Source organism: Ahaetulla prasina, chromosome 5, assembly GCF_028640845.1.
Source record: "Ahaetulla prasina isolate Xishuangbanna chromosome 5, ASM2864084v1, whole genome shotgun sequence".
NCBI lineage: Eukaryota > Metazoa > Chordata > Lepidosauria > Squamata > Colubridae > Ahaetulla > Ahaetulla prasina.
Window position 1 is genome coordinate 58,999,902 of NC_080543.1, and position 13,576 is coordinate 59,013,477.

Sequence of the window (13,576 nt, forward strand, 5' to 3'; positions counted from 1 at the left end):
AACAAACATTGCATTGTTTCCATATGAAAAATATAAAATTGCCATGCTCAAAATTAAGTATTTCTCTTGTTTTTCAATGCATGTTCATGGGCAATTGCGTGATTCAGTACTAGCAGCAAATGGTCAACATGCAATACCAGTAAGCAGGACCTCTTGTAAAAGAAGGAAAACATTCCTAATTTCCTTTTTTAGTCTTTAAGATTTATACGGCACCCTGCACAAAATGCTGCACAAAAAGTGTTCCAAGAATGTAATGTAATTGCATTATATTGCAATGTTATTGCGCATATCTGCCATCAGTGTTTAAATGTTCTCTGGTAATCTTAGTTGGAGAAATAATTCTACTTTAGCAATCGTGACATCAAGAAAGGTCAGCCTAGAAAAAATGGTGGAAAATGTAAAGTTTTTATTGTCTGGTGAAGCAGAAGTTGTGAAGGGACAGGGATAATTCTTTGAGAATATTGTCCCAAAACGTACGTGTCACCCAATAAATTGCACAGGGAAAAACAAAAGGAAGAAATGCGTAGGAAGATTTTAGCACAACTTGTGCTCTCTGGGGAAGTCTAAGAGTTGAAGTCCATGCAGTTAAAGGATTCTCAGATTGGTAAAGACTGATCCAAAGTGTACCAGAAAAATAAAGGCTCAGAAGACACTGTCAAGTCTTATAATTGATGGAGACAATTCCTTACAACATTAAATTAGCTCATGGAAACATCTTTATAAATTTACCTCCCAGATGCTGTTCAAAATAAAACAGAAAGACAAAATTTAAAAATGTTGTCCATGTGGTTTGCACAATTTATAAATTATTTACAGGTGCATGCTGAAAGTTATTATATGTTGCTACTGCCTGAAAAAAAATACCAAATAAGAACAAACATATAAAATGAATTGCCTAGTGGATTTCCTATAAGCTAGTTATGGGGAAAAAATCACTTATCTTAAACAACATTGCCCTCTTGTGTTTGTTATCTAAAAAGCTATCACAATATTTGCAGTAGAAAATCTAGAGTTCTTTAGCACAACGTATTCTTTGTTTTTTCGATGGAGTGATGATTAAAAGTGAAATGTAGTAGAATCTTGTAGTTATGTACAAAAGCAATATTCCATAAGCCTCTAGTTTCAACTGTACATTAATCTCTAAACTCTTCTGAATCAATGTATATTTTTGAATCCAAAATTTTCTAACATTTTATATGTTCACCAAACATGATAAAATGACCGTTCATTTTGTTGTTAACAACATAAATTTTAAGTGCCTTTATATATTCTAGAGAATTTCTCTGGTGACATACCAAGGATATATCATTTTATAAACATTCTCTTTAAAATTATAATATAATCTAAATTTTAATCCTTTCATACACTTATTTTCTCATTGTTCTGTATGTATATTATAACCCAATTTTTAGCCCATTTTATCATACATTTTTTATTTGTTCTTTTTCATATTTCAATAGAAGTTTATGCCTTTTAGCAATTGTTCATTATTTGTACATAATTCTCCGTCAAACTCAATCTTACAATGTTCAAAACCATAAATTCTTTTGTCAACTTAAATTTAATAATTGTAAATAAGAGAACCGTGGACTATATTCATTTGCCACTAGTTTTTCTTTAAATTGCATTTTACATTTCCCTTGACAGATTTTAATAACTTGTGATAAATTAGCCATTTGTTTGCCTGTTATTTGTCTATAAAATACTTTTTGTGCTGAGAGCTACTGTTTTGGGATGCAATCTATTCCATATTCACAATACGGCATGTTTAACGTAGTGATTTTCAAAATTCATATTACTTTTGACTATCACAAATATCCATGCCACCCAGTTCTCAGGTCATAACTCAAAGTGCCTTCTAATTCTCACCAACACCTACTTTCATATAAACTAAACTGGGAGTAACACAAGATAGTGTTTGTGTATGTGTATTGTCAGGGTAGAGATTTAAGAGCTGACCAACTGCTACAATGATGCACAGATGTAATAATAGGAATGGGTCAGCAAGGTTTTTAGCTGTTATCCCTTTAAGAGCCTGTATAAGAAGAGGCCCTGTTATGGCCTCTTTCTCTCATCGTGTGTTCTTCCCTGCTGTAATTTACTGATTGTTTGACTTCTGCCTATAATACGTGTCTATGTAGTATATATTCTTTTGTACATAAAACCACTATTTATTACAAACCTCTGTTTGCCGTTATTGCTCCTGGGTTGTCTCATGTAGTAAAGCTGTGTGCATTCTGACACACACACACATTCATCTTTGTGAACTATGCCATGATATGGCCTGAGACGCTACCTCTGACTTAAACTGATACTAGGAATAAATCAAATCTTAATTTTTTGGCAAGAAAAGGTGGCTGCTGACTATCCCAACAAATGCAGTGCCCATTTTATTGTCAGGATGATGGAAAGAGGCTGCACATAGTACATAAAAAGTCAGATAAGCCCCTATCATCATGAAATAAACGGCTCAATGAAGAAATTCAGTGGAACATGAATGTAAGTATTAGAACGTTTATTAAAGAATGTGTCAACAATTAGATACCTGCATATAAGGTTGTACTATTCCGCAATATGGAATTTTTGTTTTCAAACTTGTACATGCAGTGATGTGAGGGCTACTGGAGCTGATTGGGAGGGAGAGAAAAGTCTTTTGGAACAAGTATCTTGAGCTTTGTGAAACAGGAACAGAATATCCTGACAGTCGCTCGCCCAGCAAAATTTGAGACCCGAGTTGAAAAAGATACCAAGCTGGTGTAATCTGCATGCAGATGTGCAAACTGGAAAATTAGATCCCGAGACTGGGGAGCATCAAAACTCAAGCAGCCTGAAAAGGTTCTACAGATTAGAAAGATGGCAGACCAGTTGAAGTGTCAGAATTCCCAGGAATTCAGTTCAAAGTTGGTTTGCATCAGAAGTGGCTTTCAAATAAAAGCAGCACAGGGAATTCTACAGGGTGATATTTTTTTTGGACTAGATGTTAGAATGATGCCTTGATCTGAAACACCATCTTGTTCTACTACATGGTAATTTTCTGTATCAAACCAGTCCATTAGAATGGCTGGCATATTATTTACTTTTATATTTAATAAATTGATTGTGTGATGCATTTGTTGTATTGTCTCCCTTTTTAAAAGATGATAGCTGTGACTTCCATTCATTGGACAGCCACATCAAATGGATTTTACGTGTAAAAGGGGATGCTAGTAGAGGGTGAAATTCATTTGTTTGGACTAAAGAGGATTAAATAAGAAACATAGTTTCCAATGTCTTGTACGCTGGAGCAGCTAAAGGGAGTCAATGAGATTTCCACACTGAAAGTAACTAGACTGAATGTCACTGGGTGTTGTGTCCTGTGATTCTCGACGAGTGTATCTTTTTAGTACACTGAGAGCATATGCACCAAAGACAAATTCCTTCCGTGTCCAATCACACTTGGCCAATAAAGAATTCTATTCTATTCTATGTAATGTGTTCTCTATTAGCCTCAGATAATTTCTAGAATTTTCTAAAACTTGATAAATGGTTTACACAGCGATTTACAAAGACACAGATGAATTAAGCCAAGAAATGCAAAACTGGCCTTATCAGGTAGGCTATATGGGTCATGGCTTGGGCCATGGGATCATACCACATTGGAAGCCTATAAAGAAACAATGTAATTATTCTAGGAGCTGGCCAGCTACTAGATGTTTGCACCCAAATGCACAACAGGACCTATTAATTTAGGTGCTGTTTCCATGTTCTGTGTAGTAGCATGTAGTATTATCTTGACATGATTGTATACCTTTCAGGTACTCCCAGAAGCCAGGACAGCCCAAATACTGCTTTAATTCTCTACTGCCTTTTTCAAAAAGTTGTGCAGTTTTTCTATAGTGTGTTTGCCAGCGTATATGCAGCCATGTATCTCAGTCCTGCCTCTGATGGAAATAGAAAAGGGTCAGTCCTTTGGAACATAAGAACAGAATTTGGACAAATTCAGCTGAAGTCCTGACTCTTTATACTAGCCTTTGTCTCTTTCTGAAGTGTGTGTTGTTGTAGCCCAGCTTTGACATATTTTGTTCCTTTTGCTTTTATTTTGTTCCTATTATTTTACTGCTATTCTTATTTTAGTCTGTGAACTGTGCAGAGTTGCTGAGTCAAGTTGTGTACAAATTAAGTAGGTAGGTAAATGCGTGTTCTGCAATTGAGAAAAACGCAGGACTACCTTTGTACCTCACAGCCTTTGATCAAATTTGAGGTGTTCAGGAATCTGGAGGAAATTCAGTTAAACAAAGTAGAAAAACTTTTCCTTTGAAAATTCTATTACTGTAGACATTGATAAATAATTCAGCCAATAATTTGTGTTAGGATTTTGATTTTTTGCTGTGCTACACATCTCCTGTCTTATTTTTCTGCATAACTTATGAACTTAGATGTCTAACTCCACAAGCATTATTTGTATTTCAGGTTGAGTTCAAATGCATTTTTCTTCTTTAGAATCTACTTGTGATTAATAAAATTTTGAATTAACTCTCTAGTATAAATCTGGCAATTCTTGGAGAAAATTTATTTCATTTATAACATATGCACACCATCTTGTGATGAGACCAGAACAATAGATTTCTTTTTGACTTTTAAATTGCCATGATTTTGGAAACTCTGCCCTTTATATTCCCCTATAATTAAATGTTTGTACTTTAACACCCAACATTAAAAGGTACATTTACATGTTATCTTTCCTTGTTAAAAATAGTTTGATTTTTCTTAATCTCAATTGGCCTGTATCCCAAGGAGGGAAGGCTCTGCACCACATGCCTTTATATCATACAGCCAGGGGACTGCATTATGAGTTTTTGACATTTTAATCAGCAAGGGCACAGTACAGGTTGTGTAGGTCCTCCCTCTCATACCACCTGGGATTTAAGGTGGATACCAGGTGATCCCTCCATCCTCACAAACACAGATGGTTGCAGCACCAAGCTTCTACCCCAACATACTTGCACACATAACCACCTGCCATTTTCTCTTCTCTTTCCCCAATTTTGTTCTTTCTCTAAATTACACATTGGGAGGAGGGGGGAGAAACAATGGTAGAGCAACTAATTGCTGTGTGTTATTTTTGGCAAAAGTGTTATCTGCAATCTTATGCTTTCTAGGTATACTAAGCTGCAACTCAAGAATTCCCAATGGAAGCTCACTCTTTTAATCTAAGGCTTAAATAATTACCTTTTCCAACCAAAGGTTGTTGAGTTTTTTGAGTATTACTTAAAGTATGGATAGTATTTTTTTTAAAAAAAACTTTAAAAATGTGAACATGAAAAGCAATTATCTTTTTTTCCTTAACTGCCCATAGCAGTAATATAAAAGGTGTGAAAAGAAACTATTCAACCAAACCTAGTATTCCACTAAAGTTACCACAACATGGATTTGTCTTCTAATGTTCACAAACAGAAATTGAAACAAAAGAACTTCTACTCTACTTCTTCTACTTCCACCGACCCATACGCTCTCACAGAGAGGGACTTCTCAGGGTGCCATCCCCCAAGCAATGTCGGCTGGCGGCCCCCAGGAGAAGGTCCTTCTCTGTGGGGGCTCCCACACTCTGGAATGAGCTTCCCCTGGGTTTACGCCAAATATCTGACCTTCGGACCTTCCGCCGCGAACTGAAGACACATCTTTTCATTCGTGCGGGGCTGGCTTAAATTTTATTGATTTTAAATTTTAAATTTTATTGATTTTAAATTTTCTATTATTAATTTTAAGGTGTTTTACTTCTATATATTTTAAAGTTTTTTAGGCCAATTATAAAATAAGTTTTTTAATTTGTATTTTAATTGTATATTGTATTGCCTGTTTTTACTTTTGGCTGTACACCGCCCTGAGTCCTTCGGGAGAAGGGCGGTATAAAAATTGAATAAATAATAATAATAATAATAATAATAATAATAATAATAATAATAATAATAATAATAATAATAATAATAATAATAATAATAATAATAATACTCCTTTGATTTTTCAAGGTAATTTGCAGCCATTACTACAATAATGATGTCGTTTGAGAACATTTCATTTATTGTATGTCACTGGGCAATTAATTAATACCTTAAATGTTTTTTGGTGAAACTATTTAATGTTGTATTAGTTTTCTATTATATATATAGAACACAAACAGTTAAAATTCAAGATTATTCCAAAATTGCAAATAAAGGTGCATTTTATGGGCAGTGCAATTCAGATAAATTACCGAACTTTGGGATTTCTCTTTATCATTTGTTATTCCAGAAATAAAATTACACTTTTAAATTCCTAAATAAAATCTATTACATTCATCTTTACTTTAAATTCAAAAATGTGCAATTCTTCTCTAAAGCACATTTTAAACTTAACATACAAAAATAAAGAATTCTGAATATTAGAATTTAACATAACATAACATAACAACAGAGTTGGAAGGGACCTTGGAGGCCTTCTAGTCCAACCCCCTGCCTAGGCAGGAACCCTACACCATCTCAGTCAGATGGTTATCCAACATTTTCTTAAAAATTTCCAGTGTTGGAGCATTCACAACTTCTGCAGGCAAGTCGTTCCACTTATTAATTGTTCTAACTGTCAGGAAATTTGTAGACAACTGTCTTATCTGGATAATTTTATTTTGAGAAATCAAAAAAGTGGAAGACAAAACCAACATTCAGGATTTTGTTTCATAAAAATATCACATACATAACCCTGAATAAATAGTTCTCAAAATAAAATTTCAGGAGACCTGAAGAGAAAAATAAAACTGAAAGTTGTTAATAGTACTTTTGAAAAAGAAGTCACTAACATCTCAATATGTATACACTTACATAGCAGCATGTCCTTCCCATTTTTCATATGCTACATGAAATGTAATGATTTTATTATTTCAACAATGCCAACTTACACACCACCAACGTGAAGGTGCTTTATTTAGTTAAATCAAGCGGTGGAGTGGTTCAATTGCACTAACAATCTGAATGATAAATAATTAAATTTGAGGAACTTCAGTAAATATTAAACTTTACCAATAACACCTTAAATATAGTATTCTACAGAACAGAAGCTTTAATCATTTTAAAGAAAAAGCACAAAACACAAATTTTCACACACAAAAAAGGAAAGACCTGTATCCTAATGATCTTAAATTTACAGCATGGGTGCCATATATTAAAAGGGATATGACAACAAATTTTAATCCACATATTTATAAAATCAATAAACTTTTTTTTAATTATCTATTTGTTCAAGCTGTTTTTTTTTTCAAATCAATAGTACTGCTTATTTTACAAGTTGCTATAATATTTGGTAGCCATTTTTCACATTTTTGTTCTTTAAAATTAAGATTAAGATTAACTATTAAGATTTGTTTACAATATATTCTAGTTAGTTCTATTCATTACTGATCAATTAAATATTAAACACCTTGGTAGTCAGATTCATCTGGTTCTGAACACACTAATATAGTATGACATAGGTAGTCTCAGTCTGCAGCACCATGCTATTTAATCAAACAGCATTAAAGCTGTTTTATAATGTTATTCCCCTCATCATTTACTACACTAATAAACAAAATATTATTAAAGAAAACAGTTCTGCCTTCATAATGAGGCACATTTGGCATATGTGCACAGATAGGCAAGTGCAAGTCATATTATCAAAACAAGTGTGTCCACATTTAACTTTTTCATAGAAAAATATATATATATTCCCTGAATTAGAGGAAGAGAAGTTCCAACGTAAGTCTAGTATTACTAATAAAAGGAAAGTGGGTTAGATCTTCATGTTTCACAATCCTCTTCATCATCTGCATACCTTACAGTTCGCCTGCCCCTATTTCTAGTTCTGATTTTGGAGCGTCGATTTATTCTTTTGTATTTTGTGTAATGCAATTCGTCAGAATCATTCTCTTCATTTGCTTTTGGCCGTTTCCTTCTCTGAGGTATTTTGGAAGATTCAGAAAAGCCATTTTTACTTGCTGGCGTGGCTTTCCTTTTCCTTTTAGTTGTTTTTACACCTCCATTATTATTGATGGGTTTGGAGTCTGTCTGAGTTTCTGAATCAGAAGAAAAATGGGAACTTCTATCAGCTTCAGATTTTGAGCTCTCTGGAATGCCTAGTTGTTTATTCTTTGACAAATCACTACTTTGTCCCATTTTCTCCCTTTGTCCATTGTGCCTGGTGTTCCTCACATTTGTAAAATTATATTCCTTTTCCAGTTCAGAGTCTGCAGCAGAGTCACTTGTTACATTATCTTGACTTGAACTTTTTTGTTCCTTAGATGTAATGCTGCTGGAAGATTCTTCATCAAAATGTTTTACTGTGATTTTTTTACATACAGATTTGATAGAATCTTGTCTTGAGCCATTGCTATGACCACTCCTCTGTTTTAACATACTTTCTTCTTCAGCATCTAAATATCTTGCTTTTAGCACTTTATTAGATTGCCTAGATGAATAAGAACAAGTCTGATTATTTCTCTCCTTTATTTTATGTCCTTTCAGTTCTGTTCCACTATCTGAGAATGAAGATAAATCATCCAGTACTTTTCTAGCTGCAATAGAGGCACTGCGGAGTGGAAGTATTCTGTTCTTTTTTCTACAGTATCCAACTTCTGAGCTTGAGAATTCTTCCTTTGTATCACTAATAAGTTTTATTTTGCTTGCAGCTACAGCAGCACTTCGACGTGGAATTTTCTTTCCATTGAGGGATTTAATATTCATTGACATGTTATTCAACTCTGTACAACTTTTGTAAGTATTTCTGTTCCTGAGTACTACTGGACTTTGGTTCAATAGCTGAGAAGCTGATTCTGTAGGAGGAAGAATTTCTAGATTAAATATTGTTACTTCTAAAACAAGTTAAGACAAATGAAACAATACTTTAATCATAATTAGTCCAAATTGTTATACACTTGGTTGTGTACTCTGCCTAAAAGGTTATCTTGGCTTTTCCCTTCACTGTGAAAACATGCTATACCAGGGGTCGGCAATCTTAAATACTCGAAGAGCCACTAGGACCTGTTTCCTACATGAAAAAAACACACTGGGAGCCGCAAAACCTGGGTGGGCGTGGCCAACTCAATGTCACTCACTCCCACCCAGTCACATGACCACCTACCCATGCCTACCCAGCCACAAAACCATTCTCTATGTCTCTCTCCCCCTCTCTTCCCACTCTGTCTCCCTCTCCCTCTGTATCTCTCCCTCTCCCCCCCCCATAATTCACTCTGTATGTTTTTCTTTATGTCTCTCTCACCTCCTCTCTGTCTATCACTCCGTCTCTCTCTCTCTCTCTCTGTGTGTGTGAGTGTGTCTCCCCCCTCCCTTCGGGTGACCGTCTTCCTCCTCACCTCCTCTTCTCGCAACTCCCTGGCTGGCTGTGGCTGAGCCAGGAGCATGCGCATGCACGGAGAGACTTCAGCCTGAAGTAGCAGGAAGCGAAGGCTGCCTTATGTGCAAATGTGGCGCGAAGACAGGTACAGGGCAGCTTCGCTCCTGCACTCTCCGGTGACCCTCTTCCCCGTCTTCCTCTCAGGACACCCGGGACAGCTGTGGCTGAGCCAGGAGTATGTGCACGCGCGGGGAGACCCTCCTCAAGCGAGTGCCAAAGCTCAGGAAAGGCGCTCGCAAGGCAGACAGCAGCTCACCTACGGAGGGTTTCTCCGTGCGTGCACATGCTCCCAGCTCAGCCACAGCTGGCCCAGGGTTTCAAGAAGAGGGGCGGGGGGAGGAAAGTGCAGGAGCGAAGCTGCCCTGTACCTGCTTTCATGCCATTTATGTGTAAGGCAGCCTTCGCTTGCTGCCACTTTGGGCTGGAGTCCAAAAAAGAAATAAGAAGGGCGGGCAAACTACTGATGTGACAGGGAGCTGCAGCAGAGGGCCCAAAGAGCTGCTTGTGGCTCCGGAGCCGCAGGTTGCCGACCCCTGTGCTATACTATACTGAAAACTATAACGAAGTTCTCTAATTCAACTACTATTTAGATATTTTTGATGCTAATCTTCTAAGTGATCTTTGGAACTGCAAGTACCGTATTTTTTGGAGTATAAAACAACCTTAGTTTTTGGGGAGAAAATAAGAAAAAAGCCGATTGGCAAGTTGATCGGCTCCCATAATACCCCCAATCAGCTGTTCTAGAGATGAATTTTAGCAACAGGTTCATTGGATGTGAGCTCTATGCCTTTTTTTTCAGCCTCTGAAACAGAGGTTTCAGAGGCTTTTTTTTTCTGCCTCTAAAACTTCTGAAGCTCTGTTTCAGAAAAAACTTTTTTTTCTGCCTCTGAAAGCCTCCGAACCAGAGCCTCCGAAACAGAGCTCAAAAGGCTTTTTTTTCTGAAGCTCTGTTTCGGAAGCTTTTTTTCTGAAGCTTCGTTTTTGAGGCTTTTTTTCTGAAGCTTCTTTCAGAGGCTTTTTCCAGCCGCTGAAATCTCTGTTTGAGAGGCTAGGCGAGAGTATAAGACGCACCAAGATTTTTACCCTCTTTTTTTTTTTTGGGGGGGGGGGGAAGGTGCATCTCATACGCTGAAAAATACGGTACTCATCAGTAATGTTAATATAAGAAAATTGTTAATATAAGAAACAATTTTCCTCAGTTTAGTTTGCAATTTTTTGCTTTTCCTATTTCATAGCTTTGTATAAGAAAATCATATGTGCATTTTGTATTGTAGAATCCTGTACTATCTTTTTTGACAAACCTTTTTTTTTTTTTTTTTTTGCAAATGTTCATTTATTTTAAATAAAAACAGGTAGCCCCGACTTACAGGCATTCATTTAATAACTGTTTGAAATGCAATGGCACTGAAAAAAGTGGCTTATGAGTGTTTTTCAAGCTTATGACCATTGTAGCATCCCCAAAATTCAAACACTTGACAACCAGCATGTTTTTATGATGGTTGCAGTATCCCAGGGTCATGTGATTACCTTTTGTGACCTTCTGACAAGCAAGGTCAATGGAAAAGCCAGATTCACTTAATAATGGTTATGGTTATAGTAACATGGTTATGTTACTAACTTAACCTGATTATAAAATGGGGCAAAGCTCACTTAAATAACTGTCTTGCTTAGCAATGGAAATTTTGGGCTCAATTTGTAATCATAAGTTGAGGAATTCCTGTAAGTCTACTGGAATTGGGCAGCCTATAAATTTAAATAATTTTAAAAAACATAAAAATTAAAAGAAGCACAAACCCCAACATACAAAAGCAGTAACATATTGAAGGGAAAGTAAATTTTTTTAAAAATATTAGCTATCTATAACAAAACAGATAGATATTAAACAATATTTAATATTTTCTAGATGAAAAGGGAAGATATTGTAAAATATCAAGAAATCTGTACCCAAAACACTGCATAATTCTTTCAATATTATCAAAGATATCAGTATTATAAAAATTACCTTCCTTAATGTCATCTGTTTTTTCTTTCTTTTTCTTGGGTTGTGTTTTGACATCACTGTAGTTGGTGTAAGATTTGATTTCCAAATCAGAAGGGCAACTGGAATCTACTCTGGTTTTAGATTGTGGGTTTTTTGAAGATTCTTTTCTATTTGGCAGAGAATCAGTTCCATTTCCTTTATGCTGTCTTTCAGATTCATTTTTTGATTTTCCTGAAGAGTCTACAGTCTTCTGACACATGTGTTCCCCCTTAATATTGTCACTATATTGGTCTAATTCAGAATCTCCCTCAAATTCAGAAGTGACTATAGTATTATGTGTAAATAAAGGATGTTTATCAGGATTTCTATTCTTTGGGAGTTGGCTTTTCAGACTTTTCTCTAGAATCGGATTTATACTTTTATCATATGCAGTTCTAGGCTTGTGCCTGTGGCCTTTTTTAATATGCATTTTTTTTCTTACAGCACCTTCGGAATATGAACTGTTTTCAGAGTCACTACCATCTATCTTGGCAGCTTTGGAAGACTGAATACACTTTCTTTTACAGTACTGTTTCCTTTTTGCTTCACCAGACTCTTGGCTTCCATCTGCTGAGCTATCTACTAGCTTTCTAGTTGTAGAAACAATATTGTGACAGTTCAGTTTTCTATTATTGTCACTGTAGGTTCTGGTAGTTTCTGAATTGGTAAAGTCTTCCTTATCATTCACAAGACTTAATTTATTAACAGTCACAGTACCAGGCAATTTTCCATAGATGTATTCTGATTTACAAGCTCCTGTCTGACAATCACTTTGGAATGATCTTTTTCTGGTAGATTTGCTGAGCCCATTTGCTTTGGCAATAGAATCTATAAAAGCACATAGAATAATTATATTAAAATATAATTATATTATATTGCAATATAAAAGCATTAAAAACTCATAAAAACTGGTTGAAATAAACATATTTATTAGCAACTGTAAATAACCTAATTGAAGATAATAAAGGTAAGTAAATATCCTTGTAGCTAAGGCAAAAATTTATTCATCATTATTATCAACCTTAGAAAAACTGCAAAAACTAACAAGATGTATAACAACATTTCAGTATGTCAAACCATTAAATACTAGATTTAGTAGATAGTCAATCAAGGTTGAGGTTTTGAGCACTGCAATTTGAAGAATTACTCAGTATACCATCAAAATATGGCTGCCAATGAGATTCTTTTTTTAAAATAAATTTTTATTGTTTTTTTACCCTCACACCCACCTACACATTTTATGAACAGAGTATTGGCCAAATCATATCTTATACAACTTAACATATCCAAATACATTTTACTTAGTTACAATTTGTGCCAGAATGTTCTTTTTCTGTATAAGAAAAAAAAAGACCAGTAGATGAAATGTGAAAGATAGAATGGTTTATAGATGAAAATAATTGAAAGTGAGATATAAAGTTGAATAAAATTGAAATGTTAGTAAATGATGTATGTTAATGAAAGAGAAAAATAATTATTGAATTGGGAATAAGAATTTAAAGAAAATAAGAGGTGGAAGGTTGAATTAACTAAAAGGCTGTAAGGTAAAAATGGAATAAGTTGAAAGCCAATGTTAACAATTAAAAATATATAAGGGCAATTCTGAGAAATATACTCAATAAATGGAAAAACCGGGGTTGTCTGGATACCATAGTGAAAAATATTGAAAATGAATACAGGAAGAGAGAGATGGAAGAAAGGGAGAAGGGGAGAGAGGAAAAGAAGAAAGGGAAGAGGAGAAAGAAAGGGACGGAAAATAAGAGTAGGAGAGAAGGTTAGATAGAGAGGAATAAAGGAGGAGGGGGAGAAAGGAAGGGGAAGTAGAGAAGGAGTAAGAGAAGAAAGTAGGTAGGATAAAGGAAAGGAGGTAGAGGAACGAGAAAGAGAAGAAAGATTGGTGTAAAACGAAAAAGATGAAATGGAAGAAAGACAACCCCAAATACGTTTGAATATGTCAGGATAAAAACTGAATTATTTAAAAAATAATAAGAGAATATATATTAGCAAAAATGAAGAAATTAGAACATGAGGGCAAAAGAAGATGCGGCTTACATAAATAAGCATAGAAATACCAAGATACGATTAAATATATGGCTGCCAATGAGATTTATAGGAAGAAAAATTGTTAAAGCCTGACAAAAGTAATGGATATAAGGGAGATGG

General features: G+C 35.1%; 1 protein-coding gene across 2 annotated transcripts in view; it reads right to left on the bottom strand.

Moving 5' to 3' along the window:
- Positions 1-5,980: 5,980 nt before the first annotated feature.
- BRWD1 (bromodomain and WD repeat domain containing 1) overlaps positions 5,981-13,576 on the bottom strand; it is an 84,663-nt gene continuing 77,067 nt past the window's right edge. The window contains exons 41-42 of one of the 2 annotated variants that reach the window (XM_058184953.1): positions 11,396-12,241; positions 5,981-8,812 (exon numbers count right to left, since the gene is read on the bottom strand). In XM_058184953.1, coding sequence (XP_058040936.1) covers positions 7,782-8,812; positions 11,396-12,241 — 1,877 coding nt within the window. In that variant the 3' untranslated portion in view covers positions 5,981-7,781. The remainder of the gene's footprint in view (positions 8,813-11,395; positions 12,242-13,576) is intronic. The other variant, XM_058184952.1, reaches the window with a different exon arrangement.